At 41.1% G+C, this 23454-nt stretch overlaps 2 protein-coding genes across 2 annotated transcripts in view; one reads left to right on the top strand and one right to left on the bottom strand.

Annotated features, from left to right (window-relative positions):
* The window catches only part of ITPRID1 (ITPR interacting domain containing 1), a 288990-nt gene that overhangs the window by 236392 nt on the left and 29144 nt on the right, over nucleotides 1-23454 (bottom strand). The gene's annotated exons all lie outside the window — the stretch shown is intronic.
* On the top strand, nucleotides 17766-18779 carry NEUROD6 (neuronal differentiation 6). The gene has a single exon (XM_047850304.1). It carries the CDS (start codon nucleotides 17766-17768, stop codon nucleotides 18777-18779), a length of 1014 nt encoding a protein of 337 aa, XP_047706260.1.

Genomic DNA, 23454 nt, shown 5'->3' with positions numbered 1-23454 from the left:
AAGTTTTATCAGAAAAGAGCTCTCTCTCTCTCTCAGGGGCGCCTGGGTGGCGCAGTCGGTTAGGCGTCCGACTTCAGCCAGGTCACGATCTCGCGGTCCGTGAGTTCGAGCCCCGCGTCGGGCTCTGGGCTGATGGCTCAGAGCCTGGAGCCTGTTTCCGATTCTGTGTCTCCCTCTCTCTCTGCCCCTCCCCCATTCATGCTCTGTCTCTCTCTGTCCCAAAAAATAAATAAACGTTGAAAAAAAAAAATTTTTTTTTAAAAAAAAAGAAAAGAGCTCTCTCATTTGCTTAGATGTTGTCTATGGCTGTTTTCACGTTGTAACAGCAAAAGAGACCTTAGAACCTGAAAAGCCTTTAAATTTTTATTTTAAATATTTCTCTGTCTTTTTGGAGAAAACGTTTATCTACACTTGTTTTAAAGAGTTGATTCAGTTGTTATTGAGTTTTAATATGTGTTCTAAAGGAAAGTAAATTCAGAGACTTCCTCACTACCCATTTGGCCCCTGACACACACAGACAGACTACAAGCCAGGCACATGAACACAAACAAAAAAAGCACAGGTACTTTATAGGAGCCTGTGATCCAGTAGAGCCTAACACTTAGTAAGCACCAAGTGAATGCTTTGTCCCATGAAAGCAGCCTCCTAAGGAGCCTATCTCTGCCCAGATGAGGAGACAGATAGGTAAGCAGGCAATTAAAATTTCTCATGACAAGTATGGCCATCCAGGTTATAAGGAGGCCTCTAACATAGTCTGAGGGGAGGTGTCAGTAATGAATCTTCAAGACTGACTGTGGTATTACTGAGAAGCTGCATCTGCCCTACAGTCATCACTCCCCTCCAGTTCTGACAGTCCTGTGCCTAATGTTTGTCAGTACTGAATTTGTTGTTTCCATAACAATAAGTCTGGGGTGGGACTTGCTTCAGACATGGCTTGATCCAGGTGCTCAAAAACCATCATCAGGAATCTGTCGCGGCCAGGTCTGACTCCTCTCCCTCTGTGTGCGCATTCTTCTGTCTGCCTCCCCTCAGGAGTGGCCAAGATGGCTCCTGCAGCTCCAGGCTGACATTCTTCCAGCTCAGGAAGTGCCTTTTTCTAATAATTCCATCAAAAGCCTGGGGCTGGTTCTCATTGGTATCACATAGGTCATTTGCTGGTCCACAAGCAATCACTCCATGGCAGGAGATAGAATTTGCTGATCATCCATGGCTAAGCCCTGGGTCTGGCCTATCTTTGGGGGTGGCATCAGCCCCGCGGAAGGCATGGGGACGACAGTGGAGGAAGCTTCAGCCACCAAAGAAAAGAAGAGCATTTCTGCCAAAATGTGAAGAAATGACTCTTGACACTCAGAAACAGATGACACTTAAAACAATAAACCAACAATTAAGTATTCTAGAAACTTAAGAAAATAACTTTTAAAAAGATTTTTTTCTCATCATTTAGAAGTTATGCTTAATCAGGTAACTGTTTTAATATACAGAAAGAAAAAAACATATACCTGATAAATTAGCAGATGAAATATATTTGGCTACAACCTAAAAAGAATTTTTTTTAGTGTTTATTTATTTTTGAGAGAGAGAGAGAGAGAGAGAGAGAGAGAGTGAGGGGTGGAGAGGGACAGAGAGAGAAAGGGAGACATAGAATAGGAAGCAGGCTCCGGGTTCTGAGCTGTCAACACAGAGCCTGACACAGGGATCGAATTCACGAACCATGAGTTCATGACCTGAACTGAAGTCAGACACTTAACCGCTTAACCAACTGGGCCACCCAGGTGCTCCAGGCTACAACTTTTTTAAAAAGAAATTTGCCTTCTTTGGGATAATTGTTTATATGAAATACGTATAATTCTAATGAAAGAATAATAGATTAATCTTACATTTTTCATTTCTGTTTAAAGTCATCTTAAAGAATGATTCTAGATTTTGTGCCAGTTATTTCCAAGAAGTCACATTTATTCATTGGGGCATATGGATGGATGTATACATGTATGTATTTCTGTGTGTGAGTTGTAAAACAAAAATAAATTAAGGGGCGCCTGGGTGGCTCAGTCAGTTAAGTGTCCAATTTTGGCTCAGGTCATGATCTCATGGTTTGTGAGTTCGAGCCCCACATCAGGCTCTGTGCTGACAGCCCAGAGCCTGGAGCCTGTTTCAGATTCTGTTGTCTCCCTCTTTCTCTGCCCTTCCTCTTATCATGCTCTGCCTCTCTCGGTCTCTCAAAAATAAATTACAAAATGTTAAAAAAATTTATAAAAACACAAAAATAAATTAAGAAAATGTTCTTCTTTTAAAAACATATTTTTTAAAGTAAACAATGATAAAGCATACTTTCTTCATCATCTTTTGCTAGACCAAAAATTTGGCCGAGGGCCTTGCATAAAATTTGGGGGGCACCTGTTATGAACTGAGTATGTGCACCCAAAATTCATATGTTGAAGCCCTAACTCCCAATGTGATGGTGTTTGCAGATGGTACTCTTTGAGAAGTAATTAGGATTAGATTAGGTCATGAAGATGTGGCCTTCATCATGGGATTAATGGCCTTATAAGAAGAGAAAAAGATGTCCTCCTCTCTTCCTCACTCTCTCTCTCCTTCTCACTCTCTGTCTCCTCCCTACTCCTCTTACCTCCCATATGTGTACAAAGGAAAGGCCATATGAAGACATAGCAAGAAGGTGGCCTTCTGCAAGCCAGGAAGAGAACCCTCCCTCACAGAAACTGAATTTACTGGCAGGTAGATCTTGGACATCCAGGCTCCAGAACTGTGAGAAGTAAATTTCTGTTAAGTCACCTAGTCTAGGGAATTTTGCTACAGCAACCTGAGAAAACTAAGCACCAAAATCAAGATAAAATATCCATAATACAATGTTTTTAAAAATCAAAATTAATGTAAAATCCACAATGAACAAAATGCCAAAAATTTATGTCCCCTGGGGCCCAGTCTAGTGAACTTGCTTCCACTTTTGACCCTTTGGTATCTGAAGATAGTCCTGATGACTAGCCTTTGGAAACTCCTTCTGGAGTTTTCTGGGTAAGGACTCCCAGTATGTTGGCACTGAGGACGGTGCTCCAGCAGGGCTGAATTCATGGTCATGCCACCTGTGTGCCTTATGCTTGGATTAATGATCTGCTGTCGCCATCTTGAAATTTTTAGTAATTTCTAATCAAGGAGCCCAAATCTTCATTTTGCTCTGGACTCCACAAACTATGTAGCTGGCCCTGTACATCTGCCTCAGGTGTCCTTCATTCAATACTAAGGTAAAATCCACATTCCAGAGACCCCACATTGTAAACTCCATCTCTCACTAAACCTAACCCAGTCAAAAGAGGGAACCAGCAAAACACATTTCACCCTGCTGTGTATTCCCCACCACAGAAGCCAAGAGCAAAAGAGGAAAGTAAAGCAAATCAGTAAGGCAGATTCAAAATATCCATCACCTTCATCATAAATAAAGACACATTGGCCCTTGGTGGGGTATTAGAGTGTCCCATCAGAAATTTCAGTCCTGTGAGAAACTCCAGAAGGAAAGGAAACCACTCAGTGGAATGGTAAGTTTGGGACATATGCCTACCATATTCTGCTCTTGGAGAGTCATAATGTACATTAGTATACAGAAGAACCCAAGAGAATGTGCTTTAGAGAAAGCAAACATCTTTGACCATGTGAGTCTTGGTGGGTTTTTTGTTTGTTTGTTTGTTTGTTTGTTTGAGTGATTCCTATTAATAGTCTACAGAGCATTCTTTGGGAAACACTTTATTAGTGCATGACATATTAATCAGAAAGTGTATTTTATGAGGGAAAAACAACTTGAGTTCCAAGAATAGAGGAAGCATACAGAGTTGCCAGGTAAAATACAGGATGCCCAGTTAAATTTGAATTTCAGATAGACAATGCATACTTTGTCCCACACCTAAATATATCTAAAATACAAATTCAGCTGGCTGTCCTGCATTTTGATTTGCTAAATCTGGCTATTTTAGTAGCATATCTATTCTGCCATATTCTCACACCAGGTGTATTTCATATGCAGAGTGAGTGGCTTATGAAAACTGGAAGTTGAAGGAAGTGGAGAAGGCAGCCACTCCCACAGATTATTCCGAAGGTCCTTGTGGGGTAGCAGGTGACTTCCAAAGCATAGTGATTCTCATTCATGTGGAGGTTTAGAAAAATGCTCTTGGTCAAGCCCTATCTCCAATGACAGGTAAACTTCTCCATCGGCACAGTGCACAAAAATAAAAACTAATATAATCAATCTTGTATTATATATTGTTTATACCAACAAATCATCAAGTACTTTTATTATTTTCATGGAGGACAATGCCTATGAAAGCCAAGCGTCCAGGGCCCACAAAAGTTATCATTTCACACGGCCCAAAGATTCTGAGTTAAAGGCCACACTTCTGGGGACGCCTGGGTGGCTCAGTCAGTTGGGAGCCTGACTTGAGCTCAGGTCATGATCTCATGGTTCATGAGTTTAAGCCCTGTATCGGGCTCTGTGCTGACAGCTCAGAGCCTGGAGCCTACTTCGGATTCTGTATCTCCCCCTTTCTCTGCCCTTCCCTTGTTTGTGTTCTCTCTCTCTCTCAAAAATAAATACATAAACCTTAAAAAAAATAAGGCCATACTCTCACCTATACAATTTATACTTTTCATTAAGTTATGACTCGAAGTTCCATGGAAAACAAAAGTAAAAATGAAAGTAAGTGAAAATGAAAGTAAGGAATAGTTAAAAACCAAGCACTCAAAAGACCTTAAGCGTTACATTTTACAATTTCCTTTCAATCTGTCTTTTCTTGTTGTAGAAACATTATAATTCTCCAGGTAAAAAGGTTGATTTCATTCAGATTGCCAATGGGCTATCATATTTTTACTGCCATCACTGCTAAAACTGTCAAGGGTCATTTCAGACCTAACAGAAACAGACTTCTACAGAGCCATATGAAATGACACTTGCTCTACTACTTTTTTTTATGAAGTAATTTTTTAGAGTTTATTTATTCATTTTAGGGAGAAAAAGAGAACAGGGGAGGGGCAGAGAGAGAAAGAGAGAGAGAATCCCAAGCAGGCTCCACACTGTCAGCATAGAGCCTGACGAGGGGCTCAAACTCAACGAACCACGAAATCATGACTTGAGCTGAGGTGGACACTTAACTGACTGAGCCACCCAGGTGCCCCTCTTGCCCTACTACCTTATCGATATATCTACATGAATCTAAATGCCCCTAAAGACCAGGAGCTCTTCAAGGGAAAGCACATTGTTTTATTTATTTACCATGCAAGGCATTCAATAATTGTAGCGGTTGAAGTACACGCCATCTTTAAGTGTCCTGGCTGGTCTTTAATTCATTTATTTCTCTTTCTCTTTCAGCACTGAATCTTGCCTAGCCTCCTCCCAACATGGACTGTTTGTAAGAGAGATGCTAATCTGGAAAGGTTTTTGCTTTGGAGAACAGAGAACCATTATTAATATCGTGGATTTCCCATTCCTTATCAGTCCACCAAATGTATGTGCTGCCTCAGTCGCCAAGTAACCAGCAGGGCCAGATGGAGTGTGATGGAGGACGGCTCCTTCCATTCTTTTTTATGTCAACCGTCTCCAAAAAAAGGTAGCAGTGGAAAAAGTAGAGCTAGTGTAGTGCAAATTATTATCACCACGGACAAGCCAAACTTACGTTCGGCAAATGGTAGAAAATCCAGCTGGGGAATGCTTGATCTTCAGATCAAAGAGCTAATGAGATATTTTCTCCAGAAAATGACACGGGCAATAAAAGAATTCAAAGCCATGTGCCACATTCTTAGACTGGATCTTGTACCAATATTGATGGCCAAAATGAACTGCAAACTGCTTAGTGGAAAAAGTTCCTCTAGCTTTTGAAAGAAGTAATTAGCCCTGGAGCAGCCTTTTTGGATAAACAGCAAGGAAAGAGATAGCGGGGTTCAATCTTCACATGCAGACTGTATAAAATTATGGATCATTATTGCCACTACATAGAATCTTGCTTTCAGAAGGATTCTTGCTGCTTAAAGAAGTATACAATCTAGCATCTAAGTTACAGGATGTGGGGCATGAAGCTCTTTGTCACTGACTTGTTACTTCATTGCTCAGCCACGGTGTTAATGAAGCAAAGATCACAGCTTTGATTGACAGATGGGCCTCATTGCTCTGAGGTGTTCTGCAGCCAAATGTGCTGTACTGCAATCAATCAATTCAATTCTACTATCAATATCTATTGAGTCCCTACTATGTATAAATAAGTGTATTGGGTGACATAGGGACTGAAAGGAAAATGAAACAGAAATCTGAGATAGTTTTTGTCCTCACAATCTAGTGGGGGAGACAGATGCATTCACAAATAGCTACACTACAAAGCAAATTATGCAAGCACAATAATAGAAGCACAAAGTGTAGTGGGAAATCAGAGGAGAAAGATTAATTCCAACCCATGAGGATGTGAATGGATCGCCACGAATTTATCACCACCCCAGGAACAACAACTTACCGCATATGTTATAATAACAGTGGGCTGGGATTGCTATTTTAAAACACAAATGAAAAATATATTGTAATTAGATGAGATTTGCCAGCCAAACAGAGAAAACCAACCAGAAGTCTAAAATGCAAAAAGACACATAATAATTTGGGCTTTTTCATTTTGGGTAGGATTAGTTAGCTACTGATTTTATTGCTATAGGTGTGGACCATGATTTTTTTTTTTTAATGCGATCTAGCAGTTATAAGATCTACCTGCATATGGCAGATCCCAGGACAAATATGTACATTCCCTGGGGAGTGATTGGATCATGTCTGTGTGCTTTTGAATCTGTGGCATTAGCAAGGTTAGCCTTTCAACCTAATGCTTTAGTTTCCAAAGTTATCTTGTGGGCTTATATCAGCAAGCATGTGAACATTAGGACTAAAAAAAAAAATGTTTTCTGTTTATCTTTTGGGTGTGCAGTATATTCCTTCCTTCAGAGCCACTAAGAGTTTCAAAAGCAGGCAGAGACAAAGAGAAACACTTCAGTGTTTCTGTAGGAAAGAAATTCAGATCTCTAAAAGATCTGTTGCTTGGTTCAGCCTTCATTCCGAAATCATTTGTCCTTAAGGTATTGCTATCTTCCCTGGCCCAAGGTACTGACATTGCAAGCAGAAATCTAAAATATTTTCAGCACAACTGGTTTCTTTGACATCATAACATGTGCTCCCATCTATACCCTGAATGCTTGGGTGATCAGAGGTCATTGCCATAGAAATGAACCTTTCCTTCACAAGGGGTTGAGAAACGCTTTACACTCAATTCTCTCCAAACCCATTTTTATTTTAAAATAATCTGTCAAATAATAATGCAGTGCATACCATGTGCCAGGTACTGTTCTAGCCATTTACATCTAACAACCTGTAAGGTAAGAATACAATCATCCCCATGTGACAGATGGAAAAGCTGAAGAAGAGGACCTTGCTCAGAGTCAACCAGTTAGAAGGTGGCAGAACTAGGGTGGCTGGCCTCTAGTCACTGTGCTTGAATCGCTGCACCAGTCTGCTCATATATATCATCCTCCTATAGATGTTGTGAGAATTCTATAACATGCGCAGAAAAGCTAGCACAGGGGCACCTGCATGGCTCAGTCGGTTAAGCATCCAACTCTTGGTTTCAGCTCAGGTCATGATCTCACGGTTTGTGGATTCAAGTCCCGCATCAGGCTCTGTGCTGACAGCTCAGAGCCTGGAGCCTGCTTCGGATTCTGTGTCTCCCTCTCTCTGACCCTCCCCTGCTCACACTCTGTCTCTCTCTCTCTGTCTCAAAAATAAACATTTAAAAAATGTATATATTAAGCAATATTAACATCGATCAAATATTAACCTTTGTAATTTAGCTATTGTGTTTTAAAACTTAAAATGCAGTACTCTTTAAGTGCAAATATTCTGAAATATGTTCTTGGCAATACTACTGCAGAGTCTAAAATTTGTGTTATCTTCCTAAAGGGTGTTAGATAAACAAAGAAGGTAGTCATTTGTTTGATACTCTGCACCATAGTCTGTCCTTCGTGCATCTCAATGCTTTAAGTTGGTTACTTTTCTCTCCTCAACAGAACTCTAGATTCCTTGAAGAAAAGGATTGTCTCTTCTTCTCTTTTTTCCCCAAAATCATAGTGGCTTCATGCAGATGAATCCTTCAATAATTGTTGGTAGATTGGTAATCAATGCCCTCCTCAATTAGAACTCATGAGTCCATAACTTTGGGGATAATGTTATTGATCTTGGTTAATGATTTTAGAAAGCATGTGGTTGTCATGGAGGTAGTTATTAAAAACTAATTTTTGTGAATGTACTTTTTTTAGCTTCTCTTAAAACCATACATGCAGAATACACGTATACATGCATTTCTGTTGGCTATGTACCTAGGAATGGAATGCACCTAACATATATATATTCAATAAAAAGTATGTGCTAGAATAGCACTCACTACTTACAATACACCAAACTGGAAACTATCCAAACACCCGTCAATAACAGAATGGAGAAAAAAAACCAAATTGTGGTATAGTCACATAACTGAATACTATACAGCAATGACAGTGAACAATCTATGATTACATGCAACAACATGGATAAAGTTTAAAACAAAATGCTGTGATAAAGAAGTCAGACCCCGAGAAGTGTTTACTGAATGATTCTGTGTATTTAATACACAAAATGAACAAGACGAATCAATGCTGTTAGAAGTCAGGAGAGTGGTGTCTCTTGGGGAGATGTGGTTGGTACCTTGAAGGGGCAGGAAGAGTGGTAATGTTCCATTTCTTTATCAAGATCTTATTACACAGATGCATTCAGTTTATCAGAATTAATTGAGCTGTGCACTTATTGTCCACATGCATTTTAGTCTCTATTATACTTCAAATAAAAGTAAAAAAAAATCTTCTACATACTTGCAATCTGTACTCCAATGTTTTCTTCATTCCCTGCCAACAACCTCTCTTATCACAGTGAGCTCATACTGTTTTTAATTAGACTATTGTGGACATATTTTATGTGCTAATTCAACTCGAACTTCCTTGACAGGTGGGGATCTTGGTTATTTACCTTTACTTCTCCTTACAATGTCTACAGTGGTAACATGCAAAAAGTGTTGTGTTCAGTGAATGAAAAAGAAGGAAAGAACAACTCCTTGTCATTAAAAAACAGAGATGGAGGGATGAATAAATGAATGAACGAATGTTACATAGCTATTAAACAGCAGGATCAGGATTTAAATGAACAACTCAACCATCATAGAAGCTCACTGTCATGACGATTGCAATCATTGTTATATGAATACATCACTTGGCAGTCTACTGACCTACCTGTAAACATTGATCTGAAAGACAAATGTATAGTAAAAAAGTTTAAGTCACCAGATATATTAATGGGATAATTCTTAACTTTGTGAATAGATTCGTGGTTAAGTTTTTCTATTTCATCTAGTATTTATTATTAATCCAGGATTTGTTATGTATCAGAGACAGTTCTAGGCAGCTTGTTGACGTTTGATTACTTAATGCCTAAGGTTACCAAGTATAGTTGTTAAGAAACTAGAACTGAAGGGGGCGCCTGGGTGGCTCAGTCGGTTAAGTGTCCTACTTTGGCTCAGGTCATGATCTCGTGATTTGTGGGTTGGAGCCCCCGCGTCCAGCTCTGTGCTGACAGCTCAGAGCCTGGAGCCTGCTTAGGATTCTGTCTCCCTCTCTCTCTGCCCCTCCCCCACTCATGCTCTCTGTCTCTCAAAAATAAATAAACACTGAAAAAATTTTTAAGAAAAAAGAAAGAAACTAGAATTTAGATTCAGACAGACCTAGGTCTAAATCATGATCCTCTCACTTAAAAATGGAACAGTCACGGGTACATTGGCTAACTTCTCTGAGCTGCACCTTCATTACTCCTACCGGGGAGATAGTCCCAGTATTGCAAGGATCCCATGAGACCTCGTATGTGAAGTACTTCACCTGGTGCTTGGCAGACTGCGTATGGAAGCACAGTTCATCATCACCATGACCAGAGGTTAAGTAAGCTCCCCACATCCCATCCACACCCATCCATCAGTAAGTTCTGGTGATTGTCTCTCCAAAATACATGTCTAGGTTTCCTCCCTTCATTTCCATTACCCCACTCTAAGCTGGGCGCAGTCAGCACTCCCGCAACGTGATCTGTCCGTCCCCCCTTACAGGCTTTGTAAGTCCTCCCTGCTTCTTCTTTTTCTCTCTGCAACTCTTCTCAGCTAGAGTGATCTTTTCAAAGTTGTTTTTTTTTAAATTTCTGTTTAATGTTTATTTTTGAGAGAGAGAGAGATAGAGCATGAGCAGGGAAGGGGCAGAGAGAGAGGGAGACAGAATCTGAAGCAGGCTTCAGGCTCTGAGCTACTAGCCCAGAGCCTGATGCAGGGCTTGAGCTCATGAACCTCGAGATCATGACCTGAGCCGAAGTCGGACGCTTAACTCACTGAGCCACCCAGGTGCCCCTAGAGTAATCTTTTCAAATCTTAAATTTCCTTAAGCCCTCCAATGACTTCCTTTGAAACAAATTAAAAAAAGAAATAGATTCCAAATACTTCACATGACCTACACAATCTCATAGGCTCTGATCCTTGTTCTCACTGCAGTTTCCCCCAGAACATTCAACATGTCACACATGCTCGTGCCTCTGCTTGCTGCTCAGTCTTCAGACTCAACTTGGAGGATGACTCAGAAAGGGCTTCCCAGATACTTGAACCAAGTAGGGCTTCTCATGATTCTCGGTAGCCACCAATAGGTAAATTGCACATTTCTGTGTTTACTTGTTTATTGCCTACGTCCCCCTTCTGGCCTCTAAACTCCCCAACAGTTTGTCATAGCCGTTCTACATGCCATCGAACAGCCATCACTAACCCAGTGCCTGGAACAAACCCATCATTCAATAAGTATGTACTTTTGCCTCTCACCTGGAGGCACAAGATTAATACACGTATTAAGTATTGTGTTAGCAAGTGATGAGTGCTACAGAGAACAACAAAACTGGAAGGTGGATAAGGAAGGACAGATGGGTGTAGGGGTACAATATAGAGTAGGATGGTCAGAGGGAACATTTGAGCAGAGACTTGAAAGAAGTCAGGACGAGCCACGGGGATACTCAGGAGAAGGAGTCCAGGTAGAAGTAAGTGCAAGGATCCTGAGGTGGAAGGAACAGCCAGGGCCAGTGTGGCTGGAGCTGAGTGAGTGGAGGAGAGAGCAATAGAAGATGGGAACAGAAAGACCAGAAGAAGCTTCTGGGCCTCTGTGAAGACTTGGCTTTGACTCTGAGGGAGGGGAAGCCACTGAAGGATTTTGAATATAGAAGAACGCAGCCTGATTTATGTTTTAACCAGATGCCTCTGGCTGCTGAGTTGAGGACTCGGTACAGAATATAAGAGGCCAAGAATGAAGAACACAGAAGCCATTGGGCCAGGTGAGAGATGCTCGTGGTTTGGATGAGGGAAGAAGTGGCAGAATTGCCAAGAAGTGGTCAGATTCTGGATGTAATTCTAGGATGGTACTGAGAGGATTTGCTGACACACCGGTTCTAGGGGGTGAGAGAAAGAAAGGAATCAAGAAAGACTCCAAAACAGACATTCAATAAACCTTTGTTGAGTGGATGAATGGGCGAATAAGTGAATGAATGACACACAGCCATTAAACATCAGGATCAGGATTTAAAGCTCGTTTAGTAAGACGTCAAAACACTCACTGTGACGCTTAACCTTTCGGAATCTGGCAGAGGGTCTTTCTTCAGAAAATGCACATGTGTACGTACATGCCAAATTTGCACGTAATCTGAGGAAGCTCCAGAACCATTTGAAATTCACCCAGAAATCACGTTAAGAGAGCCTGCATGTCACCATACAAGCGTGTGACATAAAGCTTGATTTTCAAAATGCAGTTTGCATGAAACCTTTGCAGAATATCTCTTGCCTAAAGTTCCCACTCCAATTTTACAGTGGATTAATGTAACAGAAAAAAAGAAATGGTACATCTGTTTTCTAAGTTTAAAAATAACCATCACAATACATGTTATTGGAATATAACACTAATTTCTGAGTCCGTATCATAAAAAGTCTTACTCAGGGACAACAACTCATACTTCATATTTGTAAAAGACTAAAGGAAACTATACATTTTCTTACAGTAACATCACAAAACTTAATAAAGCACCATTTCTTTATGAATGGCTGGGATTATAATAACTCAGTCCAGTAACTCTGGTTGTCTCAGACCTGTAGAAGTTTTAACTGGCAGATTTACATGACTTTATTTAATAACAAATTAGGAAATGAATTTAACACTTGCAGCTTGGGGAGTCAAATAAAAAGTATACTTCATGGAGGAAAAATTTATAAAATCTATTTCTGGAGAGAACAACAGTGCCGTTTGTGCAAAGACTAAAATAAAAGATTGGATGTTGCTATATTTTATGAATTGCAAAAAATGACAATATCGTTTATTGCAAAATAATAGTATAATTCGGCTTACCTCACCCTGAAGTAAATCTATAAAGGCAATTCAAACGTTGTCCTCAAATTTCCAGATTATCGTTTAATCTAAGTAATCTTTGGTGTATATAGATGTATAATATACACACACACATATATATATATATATATATACACACACACACACACACAGGAATATATACAAATATATATGTGTATATTATATATATAGACATATACGTTATAAAATATTTAGACATCTATGTTTAAATTATACTTTTAAGCCCTCTAAATCTTCAAGGAGAATAAGGTTGCTTTGTGTTTTGCCTTATATTTTCAATACTTTTATTTAAATCCCAAGGTCTGTTTTCCAAAGTGGAATATTCTGCCACAGCCATAAAACTCTTTCAAGCCACGGGGGATCACAGAGTTAAAACTCTAAGGATTAACGCTGGGCTCGCTCACAGGCTTACCGGCTGCCCTGAAGCATTTGTCTAAGAGCTTAAAAAAAAAAAAAAAAAAAAAAAGAAAAGGAAAAAAAAAAGCAATAGAGAAAATTGTCCAAAAATCTATCTCAGAAAGCACCCTACTTCTAGGGGGAAAAATGGTCCTAAGGCTTTGCTGCCTGATCCTGCCCAGGTCTACATTCTGTTGCCTTACACCCTAGGAGAGCTGAGAAAAAATGCCTGCCATGCTCCAAACTGATCTCTTAAGTTATGAGAGGAGTGTAAAAAGGGAGTCAATAGAATTCTCCTTTGCTGTGACACAGGTACCAACTGGATGACCTAAAAATAACAACACTTTTATGCCTTACTTTGCACTTTTGGCTTCCATTGCCTTGCAACTGAGTCAAATTATAGCTACATTTTCTGTGGGTCACTTTTATAAGTGAAATATGAAAAATTACCCAGTGAAAGCAAGACAGGGGCATACAGACATTGGGGACTTAAAAAAAAATCTATAAAATGTCTTGGCCCCAGAAGCAAAGATCATATCAGCTAAATCAGTGTTGAATTCAGTTATGGATATAAACTTTGGTGTGCAGTTATTGCTGCAAAATGAGAAAATCTATTATAGAAATGGTGATAATATACTCCCCATACTCGGAGTATTCGTCTACAATTCAGAATGTATTTCTGTTTGGAGTATTGGTGTTAACGTGCTTTCTTAGCAGAGAGTAGAACAGCCGTTGTGGTGTATGTTATGAATGCATATTAACAGCACATGCATTTGCATATCTGGAACTATAGTAGAAAATGCATAACAAAATTTCTTTTGAAAGATTATTGTACAAACACACTGAATCCTTGCTAAATCTTGACATAACAACTTTTTTGTTTTCTCCCCCTTTTTTTTTTGAAAAAGAAATCTAAGACATTCAAACAATAGACTAATACTCAAAAAAACCTCAACACAGAATTTATCCCCCCTCACCCCACCTCATCACCACCACCAAAGGTTTTTATTTCACGTTCAAAGGCAGAAATAGAACAGTCCCAAATGTTTTCATCAAAAAAACTGTTTCTCATTTGTCTGCACATTGCAAAGATAAAATATAAATCTATCCTTGCGGTGAGCTACATTGGTGATAATTTTCTACTAACATGTCACGTTACCTATTCCTCAGATTTTGATTCTCGTGTTTGCGATGCCTATAATATAATGCAGCTTCTGAAGACTTTGCAAGTTTAGAATATGGTACAATATGCAAAATGCGTGACATACTTTGTGGCTCCTGACTCTTCGTACTTATGCTCCTTTACATTTAAAAACTAAACTATATGTGAGATCAAACAAAAGTGTGCCTCTGGTCTTCCTATAGAAACTCTCTGTGTTGAAAGAAAAGGTGTGTGCATTTTTGAACCAAAGGCTACATGAAATATACTCAACACACCCATTACCAGTAATATCCCCTTAAGCAACACATTTTGAAAAGCCTTGGGTAGGTCTGATTTTTTTTAAACATAAGCCAGGCCAACCCACTTCACTTGTGAATTTATAGGCTTATTTTTATTTTAAATTTGCATTTTTACCAAACAATTGACAGAGAAAAATTATTCTCCTTTACCTAGCATACCTCTCCCTTCTGCCATCGTCCCTATCTTTTCTAGACCTGTCCAGGCAAAGTTGAATAACTTTGAGGGGGACGGAAATGGGTGGGCTACGACAGGAGCAAAATTGAATTTAATTTGAGACCCCTGGTGCCAATTTGGAACCAAAGAGCATTAAAGCAGCAGAATTCTAAACCTTTCAAAACTGGGATTTATTAGGGGAATGCTAACACAGATTCAACAGTTACAACTCTGCCAGGGATTACTTTAATACCAAAAGCATATTGTCTCACTTTATAGAAAGAGATTATTCAGTTATCAAACAACAAAGGTTGTGTTTGTCCATTTCTGAACTTTTTTTTAAGTACACTTTTTACTTTCCTGACAGGCGACTCTGAAATAAAACATCCTCTTTTTTTCTTTTCTTTTCCTTTTTTTTTTTTTTTTTTTTTTTGCAAGGGAAGGGGGTGACAGGGGAGCAGGGAAAAGGAGAGGAAGGTGGAGTTTGCCTCTGGCTTCACAGTTCATTTTATCTACAAGGCCTTGCCAGTTTCGCCTAACTGTTTCTGCCCTGCTTTTGTTAAGAAATCAAAAGTGGGGAGTGGGGAGAAAGAGAAATAGGAATAAATCTGAAAAAAGAAAAAAAAACTGGACACTGATGTAAGAATGAGGAGATTTTTAAATTGGCTGTCAGTCTTGAGGGGGAAAAATGTGAAGGGAAGAATTTTATGAGAAAGGAAAAAAAAAATCTGAGAAAACAGAAAAGCCTCTCTTTGATTAATATACTCAGCACAATGCCAGGAAGAGAAAGACAAAAACCTAAGTGCTATTTTTTTTTGATGTTTACTGTGTAGGAAATGAAATGAGAAAGAAAGAACAAGCCAGTTACCACTGGAAGGAGTCTGGGACAGTGCAAGAGGGAAGTGTGACTTTTGGTACCGGACACAAGAATGTAGTTTGAAATCTTTCACGGTGCACTTGAAGACGTCTCTGCCTTGATACAGATAAAGAAGCTCTCCGAAAAGTTGTTGAAAGACACCAGCAAGTGTAGAAAGGGGAGCGTCTGAGGATGTCTTTCACAGACCCCAGATGGAGAAACTGTTCTTTTATTCCAAATTCCTAAGAAGCACAGAAGTCGTACATGTTAATAAGAGAACACACAGACACACGCCCATAAGTTACACGCCATGAAACAAAACAAGGAAATAAGGAGACCTTTGTTGATCCCTGTTCGCTTACACAAATCTTAGTTTGGTTAAGCACCTCAAGACCATTTTCCTGATTTCGGCTCCTTTTCCCCGGCGTTCTTTCCCTGGGTAGCCAGGTGCACGAACGGGATGGTGATCTTTACTAAACGTCAACATCAACAACAACAAAAACCTCTCGCTCACACAAAAGCCCACCTTGTAAATGAATGGAATATTAACGACTACCTAATAGTTGCACCGTTGGCAGGGCGAAACTGAACACTAACACAGCTATTTCTACAGACTGCCAGTGAAGCTGAAGCAGCTCTAGGAGAGAAACGCACCTACTGTATGTGAAATGCTGGTGCAGATTTTTTCCCTATCAGTCTAACCTTCTGTGTTGATGCATGAATGCTGGTACCCACTTACAGGGATGCCAGATGATCAGTGCAGAATGAAGGTCCCAAGAGAGAGGATCACATGGTTCTCTCTGCCCTGTGACGTCACTAGCAGATGGCATGGGTACCAGCTCTGGCAGTTGGCATCAATGTCACTTTTTAGAGATCAATGAGATAGTGCAGATATACACAGATCTAGAGACTCCAGGAGACGATGCGACACTCAGCCTGAAAAGATTTGGAAGATACAAAATGAAAACCGATTATTGAATGAAGTTAAAACCTAAGGTAATATAAATAAAGATATACTTCAATTGATGCTGGCTTTGCATGCAAGTATTTAAAGATACAGTGTCACTGTCTTATAGTATTTACATGCTCTTTGCCATCTATAACTTCTTATCATATTTCATTCTTATGATGTAACTGTCACATACTTTCACTGCTATTATGTAACACTGCAAGTATGTGGACATTGCTAAGAGTTTGTGTGTGTGTGTGTGTGTGTGTGTGTGTGTGTGTGTGTGTGTGTGTTGAGGGGGCTGGAGATTGTTACATTCGAAAGTCTGTTTTAACGTGCCTATTTGTTTGAAGACTTTAGATGAAAATACTTGCTACTTCACCAAACGAAAGCCAAAATTGTATTTGAAACACAAATTATTTTCCCCTTTCATTCGGGATTCTGTACACACGTGCACAATTGCAGTCAGAATCCTTGGACCGTTCCTGTCAGATATTAGCTAGAGGGAGACTTCTGTGGCTCGCAGAACAAAAACACTACGAGAGTGGTTTTTTTGTCCAGGGTGATTTGAACAGCAGTAAACAGACGATTACATTTGGGAAAAATTTAAATGTAAAAGCAGTTTTAACATTTTCTTTGATTTAAAAAAAATGCCAGTGATTCTTGTCTTTTAAAATGTATTTATGGAGTTTATTCCAAATTAGCCTGACCCCCCACCCCCCCCCCCCTTTTTTTTGTGAAGGCTGGGAAAACAGTGCCCTTTTACATATATTTCTTCACTGATCAGAAAGAAATCAGTTTAAAAATTGGCTCTGATTAATCTTTTCTTTAAATTCGTAAATGTCAACAGCCACTTATCTAAATCTGCAGTTACATAATACAGCAAATAAAGTTAAGGCTTATTTCTTTTTCGAAAAAAAGAAAGAAACACCTCACAAATTTGTCAGCTGACGGAGAGGTAATACTTTTTCATTTTAAAAACTGGTGTCTCTTTGCATTTTGTACTCAGGGGAATTGGAATTAATGAAATTCTGCATTGCTATATCATGTTTTGCATTTGCTGGAATTCAAAGGTCCTTTTTGTGCATTAAAAATAGTTCAAAATCAAAGGAAAATGGAGATGGTGGTGGCAATGTAATAAATGCTTCTTGTTTTGTTTTCTTTTGATAATTTGCCTGTATAAATTGATCCTCTCGCATGTGTCCATGTAGTTTTTATAATTACGAGTCTGCACAAACTCAAAAATTATAGTTAATGTAAAAAATTGGTCCCCGAATCAGACTTTTTCACGTTTTTCATTTTTTGTATTCTTATGATTAAGTCATTAAATATGCTTTAAGTGTATAAACTTTAAAAATGAAAACACTTTAAATATTGTGCTGGCATTTTTTCAGGTAATTTAAGATTAGAGAACCATGTTAACACTACCGTTTGATGAGTCTGTTGTAATGCCAGAATCCCAGATGTGCAGAAAGTTTTCTAGAGAATGTGAGGACCAGAAGCAAATTAAGAAACCAGAAAGCTTTTCCAAACAGATTGTCCTTCGAGGAAAGAGCATCAAAAGGGCCCCTGGAGAAGAAACCGAGAAGGAAGAAGAGGAGGAAGACAGGGAAGAGGAAGATGAAAATGGCTTGCCCAGAAGGAGGGGTCTTAGGAAAAAAAAGACGACCAAGCTCCGACTGGAGAGGGTCAAGTTCAGGAGACAGGAAGCTAATGCGCGGGAGAGAAACAGGATGCATGGCCTCAACGACGCTCTGGACAATTTAAGAAAAGTGGTCCCCTGTTACTCCAAAACCCAAAAACTGTCCAAAATAGAAACTTTACGACTGGCCAAAAACTACATCTGGGCACTTTCTGAAATCCTGAGAATCGGCAAGAGACCTGATCTGCTCACGTTCGTCCAAAACTTATGCAAAGGTCTTTCCCAGCCGACTACAAACTTGGTGGCAGGCTGCTTGCAGCTCAACGCCAGGAGTTTCCTGATGGGTCAGGGTGGGGAGGCTGCGCACCACACAAGGTCACCCTACTCTACCTTCTACCCGCCCTACCACAGCCCTGAGCTCACCACTCCCCCAGGGCATGGAACTCTTGATAATTCCAAGTCCATGAAACCCTACAATTATTGCAGTGCGTATGAATCCTTCTATGAAAGCACTTCCCCTGAGTGTGCCAGCCCTCAGTTTGAAGGTCCCTTAAGTCCTCCCCCAATTAACTATAATGGGATATTTTCCCTGAAGCAAGAAGAAACCTTGGACTATGGCAAAAATTACAATTACGGCATGCATTACTGTGCAGTGCCACCCAGGGGTCCCCTTGGGCAGGGTGCCATGTTCAGGTTGCCCACCGACAGCCACTTCCCTTACGACTTACATCTGCGCAGCCAATCTCTCACCATGCAAGATGAATTAAATGCAGTTTTTCATAATTAATGAGGAAAATGAAAATAAACAGTGGTCATTCACCTCCCCCGTCTAATTAAGACAAAGCAGATGCTTGTGGGCTGAATAATTGGCACAACTCTATCTAAGGTGTTTACTAGTTTCTGAAGTGTGTTTCAACTATTGTGAGAATTTTCTATGTAATAATAAATCTCTTTTCGTATGAGAACTTCTTTTCCTTTCCTTTTGTCTGTGAAGCACTGTGATTCTGTTTCTACTGGAAGGATTTTTTTTCATGTTTTATTTTCTTTTAAATTCACTTAATTTGTTTGAACAAGGTATCTAAAAATATACTGTTGAAGAAAGACATGCACACAGCATAACTCAATGTCTATTTCAGTTGTACAGTAATTATAAAAATGCATGTTATTAAAATCAGATGAATAAAATGATGTGTTTATAATTACTAGCAATTATATATTATGTATCTCTGAAAATTGAAAATTTAAAATATTGAGAATAACACTAAGGTGACATTGATATTGGAAGATGCATTTGAGGATGTGCAACAATATAAAAAGCTATGCAATTTTCTTTTTATTAAGGATGAATCTAAATGCATTCAATTGGTAACTATTCCTCTTCAAGTTCTGCAGAGGGGGCAACATGATATTTGGGTGGACGGTGTCATGATTTGGGAACAATTATTTCAATCGTAAAGAAAAATTTTTCAGCTCTTGTTTTGTATTGTTCAAAAATTATCTGTACAGGTTTGTTATCACAATGTATAATTGTGTTTTTCCACCCCACGTTTTTAAAGCAATTAAACATAGATATTTACACTCCTAAAGGACATCCATTAGCTGTGATATTTTTGCATGATACTTATTATTTCCTGGTACACAGCTGCTTTCTGTCTCTGACACTCCCTCCTCCCCATTGCAGAAACATTTCTTTATTTCAAAACCGTACGAGATAAAACAAATTTCTTAAACAAAATGGCCAAAGCGCTTACAAGAATTTTTTTTTTTCTTTTTTTTTTTTTTTTTTTTGAGTATCTTAAATGAAAGAAGAGGAGCGCACGAGGGTTAAACATCCTGGGGAAACAATGATAAATCCTGGTAACCTTCAGCTCCAGCCGAAATTCGGTGGCAAATTTCCAGCAAACACCAAGAGTGGATGGTAAAAATGGAAGGTTTTACTCTGCGCGGTTTAAATAAGTCTGGCCGATTAGAGGCTAAATTCTGTGTGATTAAAAGTTTCCTGACAAAAGGCCACCAAAAACCCACTTGAATAGCGCCTGGGGAGCTCAGCCTCTTAGGCAGAACTGAGTCCCTCCTAGGATAAAAGCCAAGGTGGCAGTGACCTCCCTCCAGATGCCCTCTTGCGCCGGTTTGCCCACCCCCCCAGGGGGAGAAGGGGGACAGCTGCGAAGGTCTGCGAGGGTGGCAGAAATGTGTCCCGCGGTGGCGGGACTGAGAGGGTCTGGGTGGGCCTTGGCAAGAGGTCCGCGCTCACCGCCGGCCGGCGCTGCCCACTCGTGCGCCCCGCAGATACTGCCTGAGCCGGCGCAGGCCCGACGGCTCCCGGAGGGCGGCGCGTGGGGGGACTGGAGCCGGCTTCGTGCCCCCGGGGTTGTCACCGGTGCACAGGGTCACAGGCTGCACCGCCCGTGGCCCGCCCACAGTGGGCGCCCTTGGGACCGGGGGGCCCCGTGCCCGGCTAGCGGCTACCGAGCTGACCCCGCCCTCCCGGAAAGGGGCTGCGGGGCATGGGGAGCCGGCCTGCCCAGATACCCTGTCCCGAAGCAGGGAGGAGGGGACCTTTTGGGGCCAGGACCCGAGAGGCTGGAAAGGGCGACGCCCATTCTCCCGCTCGGGCTGCTGCAGTGGAGGTAGCTGAGGAGGCGGCTCCAGTTTGCTCAAACTCCGCTGATATCTGTCCCTGTCCTGCCTTCCCATGCCTGCGGGACTTCTAGAGTCGAGGCCGAGAGGCCTGCGACCCATTCTCCAGGGGCAGCGGCTCTCCAGCTCCCCCCGCGTTAGAGCGCACTGCAGCCGCGCTCCGAAGGGCAAAGGGGTCCAAGCAGCTGCTGGCGTGGGATTCGGTGGGTGATGCACACACCCTTCTAAGTGGTTGTGACAGCACCTGTTCATTCCTTTCCCACGAGGGCAAAGAAGTCAGGGAAAGAGGAGGAAGTGTGCCCTCTAGGGGTGGAGAGACGTTTGCCCGGGGTAGTGAGCCGTCAGTTCCCTGTCTGGACACTCGAGCGACTCGCCCTGGCTTTCTGGCAGACACGCACAAAACCTGCCCTCTCTGGGACCGTGTCCAGGATTGCCAGGCCTCTTCAAGGTCCCTCAGACCCCAAGAGTCTGATCACTGCTTACCCCGTCTGAGCAAAGAGCAAGAAAGTGAGGAAGCATCAGAAACTAGAAGGATCTGACTTAAAAAAAAAAAAAAAAAGTAAGGCATTTCTGTTTAGTCACTAACAGAATAAGTGAGGTCTCCCCCACCTTGTTCCAAGGTGACCCACTTCAAACAACATCGCACGGGCTCAGTGTCTTGTTGGTCCAGACAGGCTTTGACCACAGTCTTTCCAGGGTCACAAATCCATGTTGGAGCTAGAGACTACAACAGGAGATGCATTCTCCCCTCTCCCTCTGGCAATATGGAATGCTGAGGAAAACGCAGCTGGCTGAATGTCTGGGGAAGAAGCAAATGTTCAGAAGAAGTGTCTTATGTCAGGGCTCAGTTGGAAATAAACTCAAGCAAAAGCATGGGGTTTTCCGGCACAGACCCCAGAGATTGTGAAATTTCTTCTATGGTTTGGGTGCACAAATCTGATGCGTGCTCTGTTGCCAGTAGGAATCTGGGATCCCATGGTGTATGTGAGTTGTGTGTGGGAGACTGATCTCTGTGGCTTATTCATCCTTCCCATCCCACCAATGACCCCCAGTATGGGAGCCACCCAGCTGGTCCCCTTTACACTAACCAAGATCAGAAGGTCACTGTCTTTGTCAGAAATTCCCTATGCACCTCAATCCTGAGAAATTATGACTTGTTCATTCATACACCAACATCACAGATGCCATGCATTGCAAAATCTTACCTTTTAAGGTATTACTCCCATGGAAGGGGGAATGGTATAGTATAGACAGTGCACTTTAGGGTCAGGAAGTCTTGGAGTCAGATTTGGATCAAAATTTTGCCTCACCACTAACCTCTTATTGCAGCCTCAGTGAGACAGGATACAACATCCAATATGGAGGTCAGGATACCTTAGTTCCTTGCTTTCTTTCTGACCTGCTTTCCTCATCTCCCAACAAGAAAGGATGAAAAGCCTTTTCTGTTCTCTGAATGTTTTAAATAATTATTGCCTTTCATATTGAAAGGCTTCTTTTGAGTTGAATTATGTGAATATTATATTTATCTTTTATATTATAAATCTTGTATTTCTACAATGTTTGTCCTTTCTCCTGTATCTCCTGTCCTTTCTCGACAAAACAAAGATGTATTTACCTTTATATGAAAGAAGTAGTAGGTAGTACAGAACTTAAATGGCTGTCCAGGGGCACCAGAGGCCTTGGCTCCTACCTTTCCACTCCGTGAACCTTAGTGTGGTGCTTCCATTCTCAGATTCGCCTCATGGCCCCACATGGCTATTGGGGTTCTAACCATTGTGTCCTCATTCCACTAAGAAGGAAAGGAGATGGCAAAGGGTGTCCCACCCACCTCACCAGACCCTTCTAGAAATATTTGTGGAAGTCCCACCCAATGGCTTCTACTTAATATCTCACTGATATTTAAATCTCACCTCTAGATTTAAGAGAAGCTGGAAAATCTATCCTTTTTATCAGAGCGTATTGCCACCTGCAAGTAAGAAAGAAGAAGATGGATGCTGATTAGGCACTTAGCAATCTCTGCCATGCCTCCCTTTCTGGATTCTCAATCCTCAAGAGGTTGGACCTCATCGCATACACTGTGTGGACCGCCTCAGCACTCTGCCTTGCACGTCATGGTGCTCAATAAGATTTTTAATTGTTTTCAAAATCCTCCTGACAGTTCAGGAGGCATATGTCGTTGCAAAACATGCCTTCCTTCTGGGTGCTCATGGGACACACTGCACTTCAAACTTCAGCTGGACCATTGCTACAGCCAATCCATTCCTCATCAATGCCCTCACGGGGTTGTCCTGAACCACACTGCCCTCTTCCTCCCCACACCACACTGCCCCGGCCTCTAACATGACACATTTTTGCATGGCATCACTAGACTTACCCAGGTTCAGTCTATCAGACAAGAGATTGTCTTAGCTTATTTTTTTTAATATCATGAGCCCCATCTTTACATACGTTTTCCCTCCCCAGCCGTGAGTGGCCAGGTTCGTTTCCCTCTTTCCAGGACTTGTGCCTATAACTCTGCTGTCTACCAATTCCTTCTTCTCCTCTCTGAGATCATACACTTTGCCCAAGTATTCTGGTTTCTGTTTCTACTGTCTCTTTCCATTAGATTGCACACATCTGTGTTACCACATGGCCTCCTAGGCTCCCCAAGCTTGTGGAATCTAAGTAGGTTCATTCTTTTTTTTTTTTTTTAATGTTTATTTATTTTTGACAGAGAGAGAGAGAGAGCACAAGCGAGCGAGCAGGGGAGGGGCAGGGAGAGAGGGAGACACAGAATCTGAAGCAGGCCCTAGGCTCCAAGCTGTCAGCACAGAGCCTGATGC

The sequence above is a fragment of the Prionailurus viverrinus genome, chromosome A2, assembly GCF_022837055.1.
Source record: "Prionailurus viverrinus isolate Anna chromosome A2, UM_Priviv_1.0, whole genome shotgun sequence".
NCBI classification, from domain to species: Eukaryota; Metazoa; Chordata; class Mammalia; order Carnivora; family Felidae; genus Prionailurus; species Prionailurus viverrinus.
This window is presented reverse-complemented; position numbering and strand designations above follow the sequence as displayed.

Bases quoted from the DNA above. Each gene is read 5' to 3' on its own strand.
- NEUROD6 (XM_047850304.1), top strand. From the start codon at position 17,766: ATGTTAACACTACCGTTTGATGAGTCTGTTGTAATGCCAGAATCCCAG.